The sequence below is a fragment of the Acomys russatus genome, chromosome 8, assembly GCF_903995435.1.
Source record: "Acomys russatus chromosome 8, mAcoRus1.1, whole genome shotgun sequence".
NCBI lineage: Eukaryota > Metazoa > Chordata > Mammalia > Rodentia > Muridae > Acomys > Acomys russatus.
Window position 1 is genome coordinate 5,716,105 of NC_067144.1, and position 18,528 is coordinate 5,734,632.

Below are 18,528 nucleotides of genomic sequence, written 5' to 3' on the forward strand. Positions count from 1 at the left end.
AACTATTTGCGCATAGGCACTGAGGTTATAAGAATAAAAACTTGAACTTGCTCAGCCCTCAAGGAGCTCAGTTTAGTACGGTCCGGTAACAGCAACTGTGCTGTCAGCAGAACCCAAAGATCCGTGTCGAAGCCACCCTGCTTCCAGGGATCCGGTTAGTTAGGTCTTCAAATCCCGCAGTAGGTGGCACCTATGTCCCATCCCTCCCCCGCCAACCCAACTACCCGTTCCCTAGGGCCCACCCGATCGAGACTTCCACTTCCAGCTGCCCGAACCAGGGGCGCCAGGAACCGAGCGCCGCCCGGCGGGTGGGCGGGCAGTCGGCGGGGCGGAGCCTGCGCGGCTAGGCGGCGGGGCGGGGCGGGGCGGGGCGGAGCTGGGCTCAGCCCAGAGCCGGGAGGGCCGAGGCCACCGGAAGAGTCGCGGTCGCCAGCCGAGCGCCGGGAGCGGGGAGCGGAAGCGGTGGCGGGCGGCGCTGGGACCCGGGAGCGGCCGGAGAACAAGGGAGCTGGCGTCCCGGCCGGCGACCGAGCGGGGCTGAGCAGCGGGCCGCGCCGTGCGAACGAGCGAGCGAGCTAGCGAACGCCGAGCGCCCAGCTCCGCCGCAGAGGCCCGGCCCCGCTGCCCAAGCAGGCCGCGCGCCGCGGGGCCGAGGCCGGAGCCATGGGGGAGACCAAGATCATCTACCACCTGGACGGGCAGGAGACGCCGTACCTGGTGAAGCTGCCCCTGCCCGCCGAGCGCGTCACCTTGGCGGACTTTAAGGGCGTTCTGCAGCGGCCCAGCTATAAGTTCTTCTTCAAGTCTATGGACGACGATTTTGGGTGAGGATGGCCCCCGCCCCGCCTCCGGGGAGCCCCGGCCGCTCCGCTGCTGAGGGCCAACGCGGCCGGTGCGGACTTCCCTCGCTGCACTGCTTTCTAGCTCCGCTTGCAGGAGGGGATCGTCTCGGCCACTTGGGACCCCCTTGACTTTGAGGGACTCCCAGTCTCTTCTTGGAGGCCTTGCCCCCTTAGTCCAGTGACCACCCCTAATCAATCGGTTCCTACCGATCAAGTCCCCTCACCTCCCCACGGAGCAGCGGCCCCCATAGACACTCCAATCAAAGGCAGAGTCCCGGGTCCTCCTTCCAGGTGCCACCTTTTAAGCACAGACTAGGGTATATTGACACTGGGCCTGCCTTCCCCGCCTCTGCAACTCCGAGCCTTATTTGGAGTGGGCTGTATCTAAGGCCGTGGGACTTTGGACTGGGGAAGGAGCAGTTGGGGGCTGTTCTGGCAGGCTGGATGCTGGACCTGCTGTTTACTGAGCTGTCTCCCCCCCCCCTCCCCTGGGCTGATGGGGTGTTGCCTGACCCGGAGGGAGGAGTCCTCACTAACCAGGTGCTAGGGCCTTTTCTCTCCCAGATGGTGGTCCCAAGGGTGATGTTGCATAGGGCTTCAGAGCCCGGGTGAGAAGGCCAGGAGGGGGCCTATTGGTGTTCTCTTGTTTTCCATCTCCCTCCCCAGCTGCAGGGCTTTCGAGGGGGCAGTTTGGAAACAGGGACTGCCCCTTTAAGAGAGGTTGGAATGTTTGGAGTCTGAGGGTTCTGTAGCAGCTGGCCTGGGGGGCGGAGGGAGGGGAAGGACAGACACATACACAGACACACACACACACACACACACACACACACACACACACACACACACCTCCCCCTCCCTCCCCCTCTTCTGGGCCCTCCAAGGCCTGAAGGCCCCTCTGATGCTCTTGCCTGAGGCCTGCGCTGTGCTTGCAGCTGAGGCCCCAGAGCTGGGTGAGGGGAGAAGACACTCTTCACTCCCCGGTGTTTATTAGACTGGCTTCTCTCCCGAGGCCCGCCCTCCAAGCCCCAGGAGGCAAGCACCTTCTGCCTCCTGCCTCCTGCCTGCCTTATTTGTCATCTTCTGTGTGACACCCCCCCCCCTCCAGCTCTGCGCTTGAACTCTTGAAATTGTGTGCGCGTGTGGTAGAGTGGAGATTAGATCTGACTGTCCCTGATTCTGCTCTTGCTTCCTGCAACGAGGGAGGGCTCTCCCTTGGTAACGATTGTCTGGCTTTAGTCAGGAATAGGTGCACCTGATTGAAAGACCCTGAAATGAACCTATCTGGAAGAGTTGGGCATAGGAGGTGGGTGTCTCAACCGGGCATGAGAGGAGGAAGAACTGGGGTAATCAGGGTATGCTGGCCAGATACCTGTGAGGGATTAGAATAGTCTTGCATCTCCACCCCCAACTTGCCTCTGCCTCCCAAGCAGACCACTGTGGGCTGCCTCCTGCTTTCCCAAGGAAGGGTGTTGTGGGAGCAGACCTGACTACAATTTTTTTTTTTTTTTTTTTTTTGGTTTCTTGAGACAGGGTTTCTCTGTGTAGCCTTGGCCATCCTGGACTCACTTTGTAGACCAGGCTGGCCTCGACCTCACAGCGATCCGCCTGCCTCTGCCTCCCAGGTGCTGGGATTAAAGGCGTGCGCCACCACACCCGGCCTCTGACTACAATTTTTAAAAAAGATTTACTTATTTATTTATTGGGTGAGTGCTTTATCTGAAGAAGAGGGTATCAGATTGAATTCTAGATGTTTGTGAGCCACTGTGTGGTTGCTGGGAATTGAACTCAGGACCTCTGGAAGAGCAGAGGTCGCTCTTAACCAGTGAGCCATCTCTCCAGCCCCTGACTACAATTTTAAGAGGGCTCCTATTGCATCCGCTCATTGCTTGGGAATATATTTCTTTAAGTCATCTTTTTTTTTTTTTCTTAGCTTGATGAAAGTAATAAAGGGATATCAACTACAGGCCTAGTATCTGTCTCTATTTATTTATAAACTACCTTACAAATAAAGTTTAGACTATTGAACTAAGCAGCATTTATCTTGAAGCTGTCTTGTATGCATCTGTGGTCCTGGAGGCGCCCTTTGCGAGTTATCAGTTGGCTGTCCTTGCAGGGTTCAGAGCAATGCTGAGAATGAAGTGGGTGTGATGAACTGGGTTATCCCGAAGGATAAATGAGCAGAAGACTCAGGACGCTGCCCTGTTTCAGAGGACAGACAGCGGGAGACCCTGCTCAGAGTCTACGCCACTTCTTTATTTTACAAGCTCATCATAGGTGCTCACAGTCTGCCTGACAGTGATAGAATTCTTTTCACATCTTTTCATCCCTGAGTTCTCATACCAGCCTATGAAACAGACACTAATATCCTCACTTTGCAAACAAGGAAACTAAAATGCAGAAGGCTTAAATGGCTTACCCTAGGTCTTACACCTAGAAAGGGACAGTTTGTTTAGATATGGGGGGAATCTCAATCCAAAATCTAAAGTCTTGATCACACCACTTAGGGGTGTGTATGTGTGTGTGTGTGTGTGAGAGAGAGAGCGAGAGCGAGAGCGCGTGCGCGCAAGCGCTCATAACAGCGAGGAACATTATGTAAATGACCATTTTATAGATTTTCCTCTCCAGGAAGATAGTAAGCCTTGACAGTCTGGGAACCTAGCAGGGCACCTCAGCCAGCCTTGGGTCAGAGGTGGAAGCCTGCAGCATCTCAGCCTCAGAGGTTCAGAATTGAAGCCCAAGGATTCCCCAACTCCCATCTGGTCTTCAACTTAGAGTAGACTTAGCTCTTTTAGATTGCTTGGGAGGCCCAGGGTGATGGCTCAGTCCATTAAGACCCTCGCCACCAAGCCTGACGACATGAGTTCTATCCTCAGGGCCCACATGGTGGAAGGAAAGAACCAGCTTCTGCAAGTTGTCCTCTGACCTACACACCCACACCCCCCCCACACACACACGTAATAAAATGTTTGAAAAGAAAGAGGGACTTATATTTAATGTGAGAGTGTAGATCTTACTAAAAGTTAGAGAGTCAGTAACTAGTTTTTGTTAGATTTTGGGGCCATCCAAGCCACTTAAGAATCCCATTTACCAGGGCGAGACAAAGGCTAAGATAAATTAATCTCTACAGTGGGAGAGCCACTAAGTGGTAGTATTGGGATCCAAGCTTGTGTTTATCAGACTCAACTCTGAGTAAAAAGAAGAGGAAAAGAATGGTGCGACTGCTATGGGGCTCTGACCACTCAGCTCTACCACGGAAGGGTACAGTCTAAGGTTCCCCCGCAAACTGCTGAAGACCAGCTGATCTTTGGGAGTCGACACTTGTAGACCTGCCAGGGACCCCCACATTCTGCCAGGAGGATACAGAGTGCATGCCGTGCGTCACATGTGTACCCTCTTTTCTCTTGAGCCCAGATTACCATGTAGGCCTACAAGCTTGGGGGACCCAATAGCCAGACTGGCTGGTGGGTCTGGGCTGCTTCCTTAGGGCTGCTGGGCATTAGGAACAGTAGGGAGCTGGAGGCAGATGGGAAGGGCGGCAGGCTTGGCTTGGCAGCTTCACTGCAAGTTCAAGACTGTGTCTATCCCAAGGAGCCAAGCCCAAGGAGGCTGCCATGAGGGTGGGGGAGGACGAAGCCTCGCCAGCTGTGTTCCCAGCTCTCGGCATGTGCCCTCTTCTAGCCCACGGCCACACTGTCTAGCTCTGTGTCTCAGGTGAGTGGTAGTGTTTCCATTCTCATCTTTGGCCCCTGTCATATGTCCAAGGCCAAACTGCCTGTCCTGACTACGCTCTGTGGTGCCTCATGCCCCACATTATTGCCCAACCCCCATTATATCTGTCATCAAAGGGGACAAATAGGACACAGAGCAAGAAAATTGAAGTCAGAACAAGCTGGGGTCCAGGTCCAGCTCTTAACGTCTCTTAGTATTATAACCATGAACAAGTCAGCAAATGTCAATTTCTGTATTCATGAAATGAGAATTATGCTGCCTCTCTAATGCGGCTGGAGTAAAAAATAATGGTGTTTGGTTTTGAATCAGGGCCCTGGCTGCCCCAGAACTCACTCTGTAGATCAGGCTGGCTCAAACTCAGAGATCCACCTGCCTCTGCCTCCTGACTGCTGGGATTAAAAGCGCGTGCCACCGCTGGCTTTTTTTTTTTTTTTTTTTTTTTAAATGTGTTCTAACTACAGTAACAGAAGAGATAGTAGATAAAAATGCCTCTGAGTGGCGTGAGTTTGGGTTGAGCATTGAACCTCAGCTTTGTTTCCCACCTTCCTTTCCTTACAGCGTTTTGAGTGTGGGTGACGCTGTAAGTGAGACACGTTCAATAAATACAAGCAATGGTCACTGTTAACTTTCTTTCTCTTTTGGGGGGGTGGGACTGGGTGAGTGTCCTCCTGTATCCCAAGCTGGCCTCGAGCCCACTCTGAAGCTAAGGATGACCTTGAACTGATCCTCTGGCCTCTACCTCGCTAGTGCTGAGATTTCAGGTACCCAGTTTATGTGGTGCTAGGTCAGACAGCTTTGTGTGTCTGAGCTGCACCTACGGCCTCCTCCTTTTCTTGTTGGTTTGTGACAGCACTACAGAGGTAGAGGCAGGCCGATCGCTGTGAGTTCAAGGCTAGCTTGGTCTACAAAGTGAGGCCATGAGAGCCAAGGCTATACAGAGAGACCCTATCTCAAAGAACAAAACAAAACAAAACAAAAAAGTCATATATAACCCAGGCTCATCTCCTAATCCTCCCGCCTCAGCCTCCCAAGTGCTGCCTGGGATTACAGCTGTGCACCACGGTGGATGCTCGCTGAATGCCTTTCTCTCCTCTTTCCTGGTCCCTTAAACTCCTTGCCCACAGCTCTCAGAACAAAGTCAGGTTTCCTAGTTGCGAAGTGAAGAACAGTTAAGTTAAGACTTGTGGTTCTTTTGCTCAATTTGAAGGTCAGAGGGAAAAGGAAACTTGAGCTGGGAGTAGGCCAAGCACTCTGGAGGCTCTGCAATGTGGCGTGAGGCCATTATAATTTCCAGTCACCTGATGGCTGAGCCGGTGCTCTAGCAAGGCAGTTGGCCCAGATAGGGCCCTGCCAGAGGGATGGCCCAGAGCATCAAGTGTTCCCTACTCCCAGCTTCCCCCCACAGCTCCTTCCTCTTTGTCCTACTTCCTGGAGGCGCTAAGGGGCTGTCCCTAGTGCCTCCTCACATTCTGGACAGTCTTGTGTTGATGGCTTGGTCTCACACTTAGGCTAAAGGACAACTTGGATTATGACGACCTGCATCGGAAAATTCTCTCTTGACACCCTCACCTCCCTTTCCCTGCAGGGTGGTGAAGGAAGAAATCTCGGACGACAACGCCAAGCTTCCCTGCTTCAATGGCCGGGTGGTCTCCTGGGTAAGGAGCCCTCAGCTTCCAGCTGTATCCCTGTGCTGGCTGGAGGGAGGAAAGACTTAGCTGATATTGCGGCTAGGGATTTTATACCTCTGGAATCCGCCTTTAAATTTCTAATAATTTCTTACCCTAGATCCCTGAGCCTCTAATGAAATGTGAGAGAATAGTGGAAGGAGGAAAAGGGAGAAAGAGAAACACATTGTGGAGATTCAGAGATCTCTGTCCATTCAGTCACCTGCTGCCACCTGGCGTCCTCTGACCTTTGTGCTCAGCGCTCACTCTGCCTCAGTAGTCCAGGCCTGCCAGCCCCTCTCCTTCATGCACCTGGCTAGCTGTTCTTGCATGGCCTGTCTTCTCCGGTTCCCGATAGTTTTTTCGTGCCCTGCTGGAAGCAGCGCCTTGCATTTTCCTGGCACCCCTGTTGACCACTCATTTTCTTTTGGCAGCTGGTATCTGCTGAGGGCTCGCACCCGGAGCCAGCCCCCTTCTGTGCTGACAACCCGTCAGAGCTACCACCTTCAATGGAGCGCACAGGAGGCATTGGGGACTCTCGACCCCCATCTTTTCAGTAAGTGCCTTGAAGGTGGGAACGGCCCATTGGGGGAGGGGCGCCTCAGTTCAAGCGGGGGACGGGGGGGGCCGTGTAAGGGAGCTCCCAGGCTTCTCTCTTCTCCACCAAGTCCTTTCTGCTCTTCAGCCCTCACGCTAGTGGAGGCAGTCAGGAGAATCTGGACAATGACACAGAGACGGACTCCTTGGTGTCCGCCCAGCGCGAGCGGCCCCGACGGAGGGACGGACCCGAGCATGGTGTGTACCCCCGACTCCCTGCCCATGTCCTAAGCTGTGCATATGCCCGGCCCCTGCTCAGCCTCTGGCCTGCCTGCCTTATATCCTTCTTCCCTGCGTCGAGCCTTGCATGGACCCAGCTGCCTACGTCCCTTGCAGCAGCCCGGCTCAATGGAACTGCGAAGGGGGAGCGGCGGCGGGAGCCGGGTGGCTATGACAGTTCATCTACGCTTATGAGCAGCGAGCTGGAGACTACCAGCTTCTTTGACTCAGATGAGGATGACTCCACCAGCAGGTGGGGCTTGACTTTCATAGGTACAGGGATGGGGGATGCGGGAGGGGGGGGGCGGCAGGTGACCCGTTAGGGGGCCTGAACCCCGGGAAGGATGTGGGCTCTGTGTTGGGACCAGGGCTCTGCTGTGCCTCTTTTGGGGCAAGGCTGGGCCAGCCCGGTGGGGAACGACTTTGGGCCCCACAGGTTCAGCAGTTCCACAGAACAGAGCAGCGCTTCGCGCCTAATGAGAAGACACAAGCGGCGGCGACGGAAGCAGAAGGTCTCCCGGATTGAGCGGGTATGGGCTCTTGGAAGTTGGGAGGAGCAGGGGGCCGGGCTGTGAGTCCTTCCCAGGCAGGACCAGGCTCTCTCTTCCTCAGAGCCCTTCTGGTTGGTTCCGTGTTTGGAACCTTAGTGGGTACGGGTGGTGTGCTGAGGAAGAGCCGGGTGGGAAAACACCCTTGTACCCCCCACCTCCGCTGCCCCCCCCACCTTTGCTGTCCCCCCCCTGCTGTCTCCCCCCCTGCCCACCCCCCGGCTCACAGCCTCTGTCTCTTCCAGTCCTCATCCTTCAGCAGCATCACAGACTCCACTATGTCTCTCAATATCATCACAGTTACTCTCAACATGGGTGAGTCTGGGGAACGCTTTCAAACACCTGTGCTGGCCAAGCATAAGGGGTTCTGGGAAACGCAACATACATTTTCTGGAGTATGGTCTCAGTGATATGTTACAAGGTTCCCTATCCAATATAGGAAGAAAAGGATATGTTCCCCATTCTCACGTCGCTCTTTTATAAATACTGACTGGTATGCAACATAATCATCCCAGTATTCCATTGTCAGAGCTATAACAGATAAACAGAGAGCCGTGGGAGCAGAAGGTGCACCCGAGGAGGTCTCCTGGGGGACTGATTTCTCAGAGCCCTGTCCCTGCTCATCTTGTCATTGCATCCACACACCCTGACTCTGACTCTTTAGAACACAGGTGGTACCTGCCAAGATGGCTCCATTCTATCTGCAGGTGGGCCTGTCACTGAGCCTGTTGACTGGAGTTCAGTCCCCAGAACCTACATGGTAGAAGGAGAAAGCTGACTCCCACAAGTTGTCCTCTGACCTACACACACACACACACACACACACACACACACAGAGGCATGTGCCTTCCACAACAAAACACATAGATAAAAAAAAAAATTTTGTTGTTGTTTTGAGACAGGGTTTCTCTGTGTAGTCTTGGCTGCCCTTGAACTCACTTTGTAGACCAGGCTGGCCTCGAACTCATATCTGCCTGCCTCTGCCTCCTGAGTGCTGGAATCATAGGCATGCACCACCATTGCCTGGCTGTAATACAAAAAAATTAAAGGAAGCTAAATATAATAGAAAGAGCTTGCTGGGCGTGGTGGTGCACACGTTTAATCCCAGCACTTGAGAGGCAGAGGCAGGTGGATCACTGTGAGTTCGAGGCCAGCTTGGTCTACAAAGCAAGTCCAGAACAGTCAAGGCTACACAGAGAAACCCTGTCTCGAGAAACAACAGAAAAAAAAAAGAGCTTAACTTGGGCACCTAAATCCGATTTTAATTCCTGCCACTTACTGGCTAGAAAGGTTGTCTTAGGTCTTGCCTGGTCTATTGAAATGAGTTCAGAGTCAGCAGGAAAAGTGAAACCTCGTCTAAGCATGCACTGTGCGGTGATGTTTACATAGTTACTGATGTCAGTTACTGTCCCTTCCTAACCCAGGAATAAGGCGCCCTGCCCTTCTCACAGTGTTAAATTATCCCCTGCAGAAAAGTATAACTTCCTGGGCATCTCCATCGTGGGCCAAAGCAACGAACGAGGTGATGGAGGCATCTACATTGGCTCCATCATGAAGGGGGGCGCCGTGGCGGCTGACGGACGCATCGAGCCAGGGGATATGCTTTTACAGGTATCGTTGCCCACCCTGCAGTCTGGAGGAAAACCCTCAACCCCAGCTCCCTGCGGCCATCTCCTGAGCCCTGCCTGTTCTCTCACTCCTAGCCCTCTTTCTCAGGTAAATGAGATCAACTTTGAGAATATGAGTAACGATGACGCAGTCCGAGTGCTTCGGGAGATTGTACACAAACCAGGGTATGAACAGACTGGGCTTCTGGGGAAGATGGGGAAGGCTTGCTCTGGCCTTCATACATCCTGCCTTTACTAGGACAACCTTGTTTTCAGGCCTATCACTCTGACTGTAGCCAAGTGCTGGGACCCAAGTCCACGTGGCTGCTTCACGTTGCCCCGGAGTAAGTAGACGAGGGAGTCATCCCTAACATTGGTATTGCCATAGCTCTCCTCCTCCTCCTCCCTCTTCCTTACCTGTTAAGTGCCATAGCATGCAGAGCGGGCAGCCTGTGACTCCTCCTCCCTGCAGGTGAGCCCATCCGGCCCATTGACCCTGCAGCCTGGGTCTCTCACACGGCAGCCATGACGGGCACCTTCCCCGCCTACGGCATGAGCCCCTCCTTGAGCACCATCACCTCCACCAGCTCCTCTATCACCAGCTCCATCCCTGACACGGAACGTGAGTACTCCAGCCTGTCTGAGGCCAGCAGACAAGGCCAGTGAGACATCAGGGAGGGCCTTTGCCAGGGAGCTGCTCACACTGCAGCCCTGCCCCAGCGGGCACTCAGAGCCTCGCTGACCCTGTCTGCCTCTTACCAGATGGACGGTGTGTGCCCACAGAGCTTTGGCTTCCTTTCCCGCACTTGGACAACTAGCACAGATGTCATCAGGGTCCTGTGGGCTTTAGCAAGAACGTTATCCCTGTGGGGCGGGAAGTAAGCACTTGCTGTTATTGCCATAACACGTGCATCTTCACTATGCTGCCTGCCTTCAGGAAGGCACTGACTCACTCTTTCACATAGCCTTGCGAAGACATTCAAACCCTCGTTTTTACAGAAGGGGAAACTGTCCGAGGAGCCAGCACTGGGCTAGTCATTGGTGCGTGGGAGAACTAGGGTGCCACTCTTGTCTTTCCAACTCCATAGGGCCTCCTTGTCTCACTACTCTGCCCCTCCTCCCAGGGCTAGATGACTTCCACCTCTCCATCCACAGCGACATGGCAGCCATCGTAAAAGCCATGGCCTCCCCTGAGTCAGGGCTGGAGGTTCGAGACCGCATGTGGCTCAAGATTACCATTCCCAATGCTTTCATCGGTGAGAGGCCCTTACTGCAGGGTGGGGGCGGGGGTGCTCAAGATCTTACTTGGGCTATTCCTTTGAGTTCTTTATGTGTTGGTGTTTTCCCTGCATGTGTGTCTGTGTGAGGGCTTCAGATCCCCTGGAACTGGAGTTACAGACAATTGTGAGCTGCCATGTGGGTGCTGGGAATTGAACCCTGGTCCTCTGGAAGAGCAGTCTATCCTCTTAACCTCTGAGCCATCTCTCTAGCTCCTCCTTTGAGTTCTTACTTGCCCCAGCCTCATAGCTTCTGTGAGGCCAGAGGAACCCAAATCAACTGGCAGCCTTATCCCCAGGCTCGGATGTGGTGGACTGGCTGTACCACAACGTGGAAGGATTCACGGACCGGCGAGAGGCCCGCAAGTACGCCAGCAACCTGCTGAAAGCCGGTTTCATCCGCCATACCGTCAACAAGATCACGTTCTCTGAGCAATGCTACTACATCTTTGGTGACCTCTGTGGCAGTATGTGCCTCCCCACCCCCCCCCCCCCTTTTTTTTTTGAGACGGGTCCTTGCTATGTAGATCATGCTGACCTCATACCCACTGTATAGCCAGCTTGACTTTGAACTTGGAGCAATCCTCCTGCCTCAGCCTCTTGGGTGTTGGGATTGTAAGTGCATGCCACCACCACACCCAGAATCCCCCGCTTTCTTGTCTCCTGGATGGGAGGACGGAGGTGGTCCATGAGTGACAGCTGACGCCAAGAAACTTAGGTGGGCTCAACTGAGCTGGGGTCGGGCTCAGAGCTTGAAGGCCCTGTAGTGCATTCTAGTCTTAGTCTGTTCACTAGTCCTGCATCTTCCCATTGAGCCTGGTGCTCTCTAAGTGTCTGTTCTGTGCTTGACAAGGTGCCGGTGGTCTCTGCAGTGTCGACCTACCACCCTACTCCGTCTTCTTCCTTGGCAGGGATGGGGTTGGGCACTATCCATACTATCAAATGAAGAAATGGATTTATTGATGTAAAACAGTCTACCCTGGGTCTAAGTTAGAAACAAAGGCTTTGACTCCAGGTTTTCTGAGTCTACTTCCCCCTACTCTGAGCTGCTCAAGGTACATGATGTTCTAAAAACATCGTCTCAGCAAGACCAAACAGTGCCTGCCCTTAGTCAGTGAGCCTACAGGTACTACTGGGTCAGGATATGGCTTGGCCAGGGAGTCCTGGTCTTTCTAAGAGCCCTGGGGTGATCTGTACCGTGGAATGGAGCTAGAGAGACTGTCAGTCAGGTTGCAGAGGCCCTTGTGAGCTGCGCAGAGGAGGTTAGGTCTGATCCTGAGACGGTGCAAAGCTGTTGAGCATAATTAAGCAGAACGCCCTGTGGAGAGCCTTCCTTCTCTGTAGCCCACAGAGGACCTCACACAGGCATTGCTCTTCATGCCAGCAGCTAAGCCCTAGCCCCAGCTGCCAGCTTCTTTCACATCTGTGCTGGCGGCTGCCTGACATCCAGAGGCCAACTCAGCATGCTTCTGGGACCAGAGTGGCCGGTACTACAGAACACCATACCTTGGTAGAGGGCAGGGTAGGGATCCCTGGCCCTCAGCAGCTCTCATAGAGTTATGACAAGATTTTGGATTCTGACAGTTCTGAGTTCAAATTTCAGCTCTACCTATATTGTGACCATTAGTAGTTCTTCAACTTCTTTTTTTTTCTTTTTTTTTTGTTTGTTTGTTTGTTTGTTTGTTTGAGACAAGGTTTCTCTGTGGAGCCCTAGCTCTCCTGGACTCGCTTTGTAGACCAGGCTGGACTCAAACTCACAGTGATCCATCTGCCTCTGCCTCCAGAGTGCTGGGATTAAAGGCCTGTGCCACCATTCCCGGCCCTGAACTTCTAAGTCAAAGGTGGAAGTAAGTCTAGAACCTATCCCATAGCACTGTCTTGAGCATAGCATAATGTATTTAAACCACTTAGAACAGCATGTGACCCACAAGAAGTGCTCCACAAAAGTTGCCTACGGTTGATACTGGTTTTTGTTTTTGTTTGGTTTTGGTTTTTGAGACAGGGTTTCTCCGTATAGCCTTGGCTGTCCTAGACTCGATTTGTAGACCAGGCTGGCCTCGAACTCACAGCGATCCACCTGCCTCTGCCTCCCGAGCGCTGGGATTAAAGGCATGCCCCACAATGCCTGGCTTCATACTGCTTTTTAAAAGCTTTTTGTGTACGTTAGTGTTTTGCCTGAATGTATGTCTGTGAGGATGTCATTCCGTAGAACTGGAGTCACACAGGTGGTTATGAGTTGCCATGTGGGTGCTGGTATTTGAACCTGGGTCCTCTGGAAGAGTGGTCATGTTGGTCATGGTGGCAAATGCTTGTAATCCAATTCAGCACTCAGGAGGCAGAGGCAGGAGGACCGCTGTGAGTTTGAGGCCACCCTGGTCTACAGAGCAAGTCCAGGACAGCCAAAGGCTACATAGAGTAACCCTGTCTTGAAAAACAAAATCATTCAATGCTCTTAACCTCTGAGTCATCTCTCCAATACCTATGGTTCATATACATACGTACATTTTATATATATGTGTGTGTGTGTGTATGTGTATACATATTTATATATTTAAATTATTTATTTTTATTTTATTTGCCTTGGTGTTTTGCCTGCATGTATGTTTGTGTGAGGGCATCAGATCTTGGAGTTATAGACAGTTGTGAGCTGCCACGTGGGTGCTGGGAGTTGAGCATGGATCCTCTGGAAGAACAGTTGGTGTTCCTAACTGCTGAGCCATCTCTCCAGCACCCATTTCATATGTTTAATTGATTATAAGATGCGTTTTTAATTTTCACATTTCATTATCTGCAGTTGGGTATATCGTCTATCAATAGTTTAGTAGACTCATAGAAATTGGTTATTATTGTGAGTAGACATCAACCCAGGACCCCAGACCTCTTAGCATATATAAAGCTTCCAAGACAGCTATGACATTTCTGCTCAAAAGATGTTTATTTCCTGGGCCCGACAGGTCCTCCATGTAGGCCACCCAAGGCTCAGCCAGGGTGTGCTGCCAGAGGCCACAGTCTGCTGAGTTGGGAGGGTGGCAAGCTCTGAAGAGCTATGTGCTCACTCTGGAGCATCTTGTTGGTCCCCAGGATGGCACCTGTCAGGCTAAAGCCACCAGCAGCTCTTTGAGTGGGAGCCAATACAGGGCACTGCTTCCCTTTATCACTTGCACACTGCCACACTAGCGGCTTGGCTGCCGGCTCTAGGACCAGTTTTAGAGTCCCACACCCCGGCTTCTTCCTGGGGAGCTGGCTGGATCACGTTGGGGCTTGGAGGAAGATCCAGTGGTGCAGATGGCCGCTCTCTTAGAATTCAGGTGCACATGAGCAGAGGGTGCCAGTGCTAAGCAGGCCATCAGCCCCAGGAGCCCTGTCTCCTCCTGTCAAGGACACTCAAGCTCTTGTGAGGACAGCAGACCTCTAACAAGTGCACAACTTCAAAGATGGAAGTCATGTACTACTCTACTGTTATAGTGAGTTGGCGCCGGGTCTGGCTGCGAGCAGGGTCCCTGGCATAGAGGATGCGTCTGAGTTGCCCTTTCTGGCCCTTCTACCCCATCCCCACTCTTCCACAACAGCACAGGGATATGTGGTCAGGGCAAGGGCCTCTATAAGGAGGGTCGCTTAGGGTTTGCCTCCTCATTCTTCTCTTTGAAGTACCCCTCCCTTACGGCTGTGCAGTCTGCGTTAGTTGACACCTCCCACCCCACCCCGCAATTCTGTTGGAATGACAGGTGCACACCTCCATACCCACTCCATTCTAGACCTATTCCAACTCTTGAAACAGGGTCTCACTGTATACCTCTGGCTTCCTGGAATTCACCACATAGACCAAGCTAGTCTTGAATTCTCAGAGATCTGCCTCCTGAATGTTGGGATTAAAGGCATGGGCTACCACAACCAGCTAATTCTGAACTTTTTTATTTTTTTATTTTTTTGGTTTTTCGGGTTTTCGAGACAGGGTTTCTCTGTGTAGCCTTGGCTGTCCTGGGTTCACTTTGTAGACCCGGCTGGCCTTGAACTCACAGTGATCCACCTGCCTCTGCCTCCCAAGTGCTGGGATTAAAGGTGTGCGCCACCACGCCCCGCTCTGAACTTTTATTTTCAAGGTTTATTTATTTACATTTTTTTGCATATGAGTCTTTTGCCTGCATATATGTCTGTGCACCATGTGCATGCAGTGCCTGGAAAAGCCAGAAGTTGTCACTGGATCCCTGGACCTGGAATTACAGATGGTTGTGAGGCACTGTATGGGGGCTGGGACTCAAACCCAGATCTGCCAGAGCAGCAAGGGCTTTTAACTGCTGAGCTATCTCTAGCCTCATTCTGGGCTTTAGATAAGTTGTTGTTGTCGTCGTCGTCATCATCATCTTTTTATTGTTGTTGTTAGTAGTAGTAGTTTAGGGGAGGGGAGTAACGTTCACCTCAGTTTTCCCAAACAATTCCCCTCCTAATTAATCTGAAAGGCAGGAGTACGAGCAGCTCTCAGCTTTTGCTCTGGCTACAGCTCGGCTTAGCTCGGCTGCTCACTCTGGACTTTGGCTTCCTTGCCTAGAGAAGCAATGGTTCCCTCTTGTGGGGGTTGTTGTGTTCTGCTTAATGAATCATAGTACAGTGCCTGGAGACTTCTGGTACTTCAGCCTTTCTCATTCCCCGACTTCAATACCCTCTCAACCAAAGAGAAAATGGCAAAGTAAGAGGTGGGCGGTGGGCGGGCATGGTGACACAAGCCTTTTATCCCAGCCCTTGAGAGGGGTCTCGCTTCTGCCTTCCCAATACAAGGTCTCTCTTCAAGGAGAGACCTTGAAGGCATTGGGAGTCAGATGTGGACACTGGCCAAGGAGATCTGCAGGGCATAAACTTTAGTGCTGTTGCCTGCAGTCCACCTTTAGCTGGAGACCTGATTGTGGGTGTGGGGCACAAAACAGAGCAGTTTACCAGAGGCCTCTTTCCACAGACATGGCCAACCTGTCGCTTCACGACCATGATGGCTCCAGCGGCGCCTCTGACCAGGACACACTGGCTCCTTTGCCTCACCCAGGGGCTGCCCCTTGGCCTATGGCTTTCCCTTACCAGTACCCACCTCCTCCACATCCCTACAATCCACACCCAGGCTTCCCAGAACTGGGCTACAGCTACGGCGGGGGCAGCGCCAGCAGTCAGCACAGTGAAGGTAAGTCAGAGACCCTGCCAAGGGATCCGCACGCAGCCCAGGCCACCTTTGCACCTCCATCCTGGGCCGGCTTTTTCCCTGCAGGCAGTCGGAGCAGTGGCTCCAACCGAAGTGGCAGCGACCGGCGCAAGGAGAAGGACCCGAAAGCTGGGGACTCCAAGTCAGGTGGTAGCGGCAGCGAGTCAGACCACACTACACGCAGCAGTCTGCGGGGCCCACGGGAGCGGGCGCCCAGCGAGCGGTCAGGTCCGGCGGCCAGTGAGCACAGCCACCGCAGCCACCATTCACTGACCAGCAGCCTGCGAAGCCACCACACGCACCCGAGCTATGGCCCTCCCGGAGTACCCCCTCTCTACGGTCCCCCGATGTTGATGATGACCCCGCCACCTGCAGCCATGGGGCCCCCAGGAGCCCCTCCAGGCCGGGATCTGGCCTCGGTGCCCCCGGAACTGACGGCCAGCAGACAGTCCTTCCGCATGGCAATGGGAAACCCCAGTGAGTTCTTTGTGGATGTGATGTGATCAGGGCCCTCTCCCACTCCCACCCCCAGCCGGCTGCATCCCTTTCTCCATCAGTTGCCCTTTTTTCTTTTCTTTTTTACCTTTGGTACCTGAAAGGGAAATAAATGGAACTAACTGTTACTGCTTGCTGGTAGCAGCAAGGGTGAGGGGTCTTTACTCATGCATCCTACAGCCCTTAACCTGCCTCTGGCCCAGCTGCTGCCTCTGCTCACTAACCAGCCCCCACTGCACGCGGATCCGGGCTTCCCAGCAGAGTTCACGTCCCTGGCTCTGTACTGCTGGTCTTCCTGAGGCGCCACTCTCACATTAGGAGTTGACCAGCGATGCCACATCTTATGCCCACCTTTTCCCCCTCAGCACCCTTTGCCCACCTCCTCAAGCATGTATGCAGAGCCCTCCGTTGTACCCACTATACTGACACCAAGAGTGGACTGTCCTTCCTCACTGTCCTGCCTGCTGCTTCAGCCCTTCCCCCACAGCTGCAGCCGCCTCTAGTAGGCATCCATGCTGTCTGTCCCTGCTTGGACCCAGGCCCAATCAGAAGGCCAGAGAGCCCAGCCTCAGGTGCCAGGGCCAGTAGCTTCCAGGGGACATCTCTGCTGGGCCTGGACCCCCATCCGTGCCTGACCCGTGTGCTGGTTCCCTCATATCTAACTGGCTACTAACCAACAGGCTCATCTGACTTCGGGGCCTGAAACAGTTTTCTTTCTTTCTTTCTTTTTTTTTTTTTTTCTTCCTTCCAATTTCCCTGGGCCTGGAGCAGCCAAGAATTTCGGGCTCTTTGACTTTCTGTGAACCCCCAGGAAAGGGAGGCCCAGCCTCCAAGGAGACCAGGAACTCTGCTTCAGCAGCCCCTTGGGGCTTCCCAAGGATGTCCAGGCCCCACACCCACACTGCCAGGTCACTAGGCTTCTGGGAAGGACCTCAGCCTCTCCCATGCATGACAGACTCTGTTCTTTCCAGAGAAAAGTAGAGAAGTTTGCTTCCCACACCCCACACCTCACACCCCACATACACATACATAGATACATATGCATGTGTGTGCATGACACACACACACACACACACACACACACACACACACACACACACGTGTGCCTATGCAAGTTTATATAAGCCTCAGGGCTGGTCCCTGTCCAGAGGGCTGGACCCTTTCTCCACATCATCTCCTAGGCAGTGGGGCTGGTCCCAGGCTGCGCTCTCCCCGTCCTGCTAGCCCTCACGCTAGCGTGTTCCCAATACCTTTGTACTTGGATAAGGCCCAAGAGCTGGGGCTCAGCAGAAGGCTCTCCAGGTAACTGAGGTCATTTTCTTTCCCCCTGGCCCCCACTTCTCCTTCTCCACTGCTCTGTCCCGTCGTCACTGTGATGCCTGGGAATAAGTCAGGCAGGGCAGACCACGTGACTTACACAAGAGGACTGCTGAGGGACCTCCAAACAGTTGCAGTTATTTAAAATTGTTGTCCACCTTACATCACAACTTTCTCTTTAAAATTCTACTATAAACTCTACTGACTTACCCACACTCATAGTTTCAAGGCAAGGTCTCAGCTGGGGAGCCCCGGGTTCAGTCCCCTGCAAATGCCTCCCTGAGCCCAGATGTCCTTTGGTTTGGGGGCAAACTGAAGTGGAGTACTTTGTCTTTCATTCATTAAACGAATATTTCCAAAGGGCTATGTTAGAAGCGTGAGTTGCCCTTACCTGTCTTCAGGTGACTCTGCTTTGCCCTAGGCTCTTGAGAACCCCCCACGGTGTTCGTGCAGGGGATGCCGGTGTTTCCGTGATCCCCTCTTTGCCTCACTCCTCTCTCTCCCCCAGTCCCACAAAAGTGCCATCCGTTCTCTTCCGAGTTGCTGTTGATATGCTGGCCACCTCTTCTAAGCTGCATGTCCAGCCCCAGCTCCGCCCTCTCCTCAGATCTGTTTTTCCTTCCCACTGGACATCTCCACAGGCATGTCCATGTGTCCCTAGCCAAGTATTATTCCTCCTGACTTCCTGTCCTGGTGACCTTCATTACAATCTACATAGGCCCACCAGCCAGAAACATGGGTGGGTTTACATGCCTTCTTCCTACATGGTACCAGTTGGCCACATTGCACCCTTCCATGCTGCCCTCTTCCCTTCTGACCTCCAGAGCACGGGACTTGGAGTCAGGCTACTTTGGGCTTGAGTTCCAGCTCTCTCATGTTTGGTTGTGTAATAGAGTTATTTAACCTCTCTGGAGCCTCAGTTCTCCCATATGTAAAATGATAATAATACCTACCTCACAGGGTTGTTGTGAGGACTTAAATTAGATATTGTACGAACAGTGCCTAGCACAGTGCCTGGCACACAATAGAATAGGTGCTCAATAAATGGTAG

The 18,528-nt window shown here is 53.1% G+C and overlaps 1 protein-coding gene across 2 annotated transcripts; it reads left to right on the top strand.

Annotated features, from left to right (window-relative positions):
• Positions 1-580: 580 nt before the first annotated feature.
• Dvl3 (dishevelled segment polarity protein 3) lies at positions 581-17,027 on the top strand. Of its 2 annotated transcripts, XM_051150710.1 has the most exons (16): positions 582-824; positions 6,157-6,226; positions 6,670-6,791; positions 6,921-7,030; positions 7,169-7,304; positions 7,488-7,581; positions 7,845-7,914; positions 9,071-9,210; positions 9,316-9,392; positions 9,483-9,550; positions 9,679-9,828; positions 10,331-10,462; positions 10,783-10,950; positions 15,432-15,647; positions 15,732-16,142; positions 16,932-17,027. In XM_051150710.1, the coding sequence occupies exons 1-16, from the start codon at positions 664-666 to the stop codon at positions 16,961-16,963; spliced, it is 2,157 nt and encodes a 718-aa protein (XP_051006667.1). In that variant the 5' UTR covers positions 582-663; the 3' UTR covers positions 16,964-17,027. The 2 variants fall into 2 exon arrangements, with proteins under 2 accessions (XP_051006668.1, XP_051006667.1); XM_051150711.1 differs by lacking the exon at positions 16,932-17,027 and having other exon boundaries at positions 581-824; positions 7,172-7,304; positions 15,732-16,230.
• The last annotated feature ends 1,501 nt before the right edge of the window (positions 17,028-18,528 follow it).

Coding starts and splice junctions, on each gene's coding strand:
- Dvl3 (XM_051150710.1), top strand. CDS start 664: ATGGGGGAGACCAAGATCATCTACCACCTGGACGGGCAGGAGACGCCG. Junction 7,582..7,844: donor AGGTCTCCCGGATTGAGCGG/GTATGGGCTCTT, acceptor TGTCTCTTCCAG/TCCTCATCCTTCAGCAGCAT. Junction 16,143..16,931: donor CATGGCAATGGGAAACCCCA/GTGAGTTCTTTG, acceptor GGCCTGGAGCAG/CCAAGAATTTCGGGCTCTTT.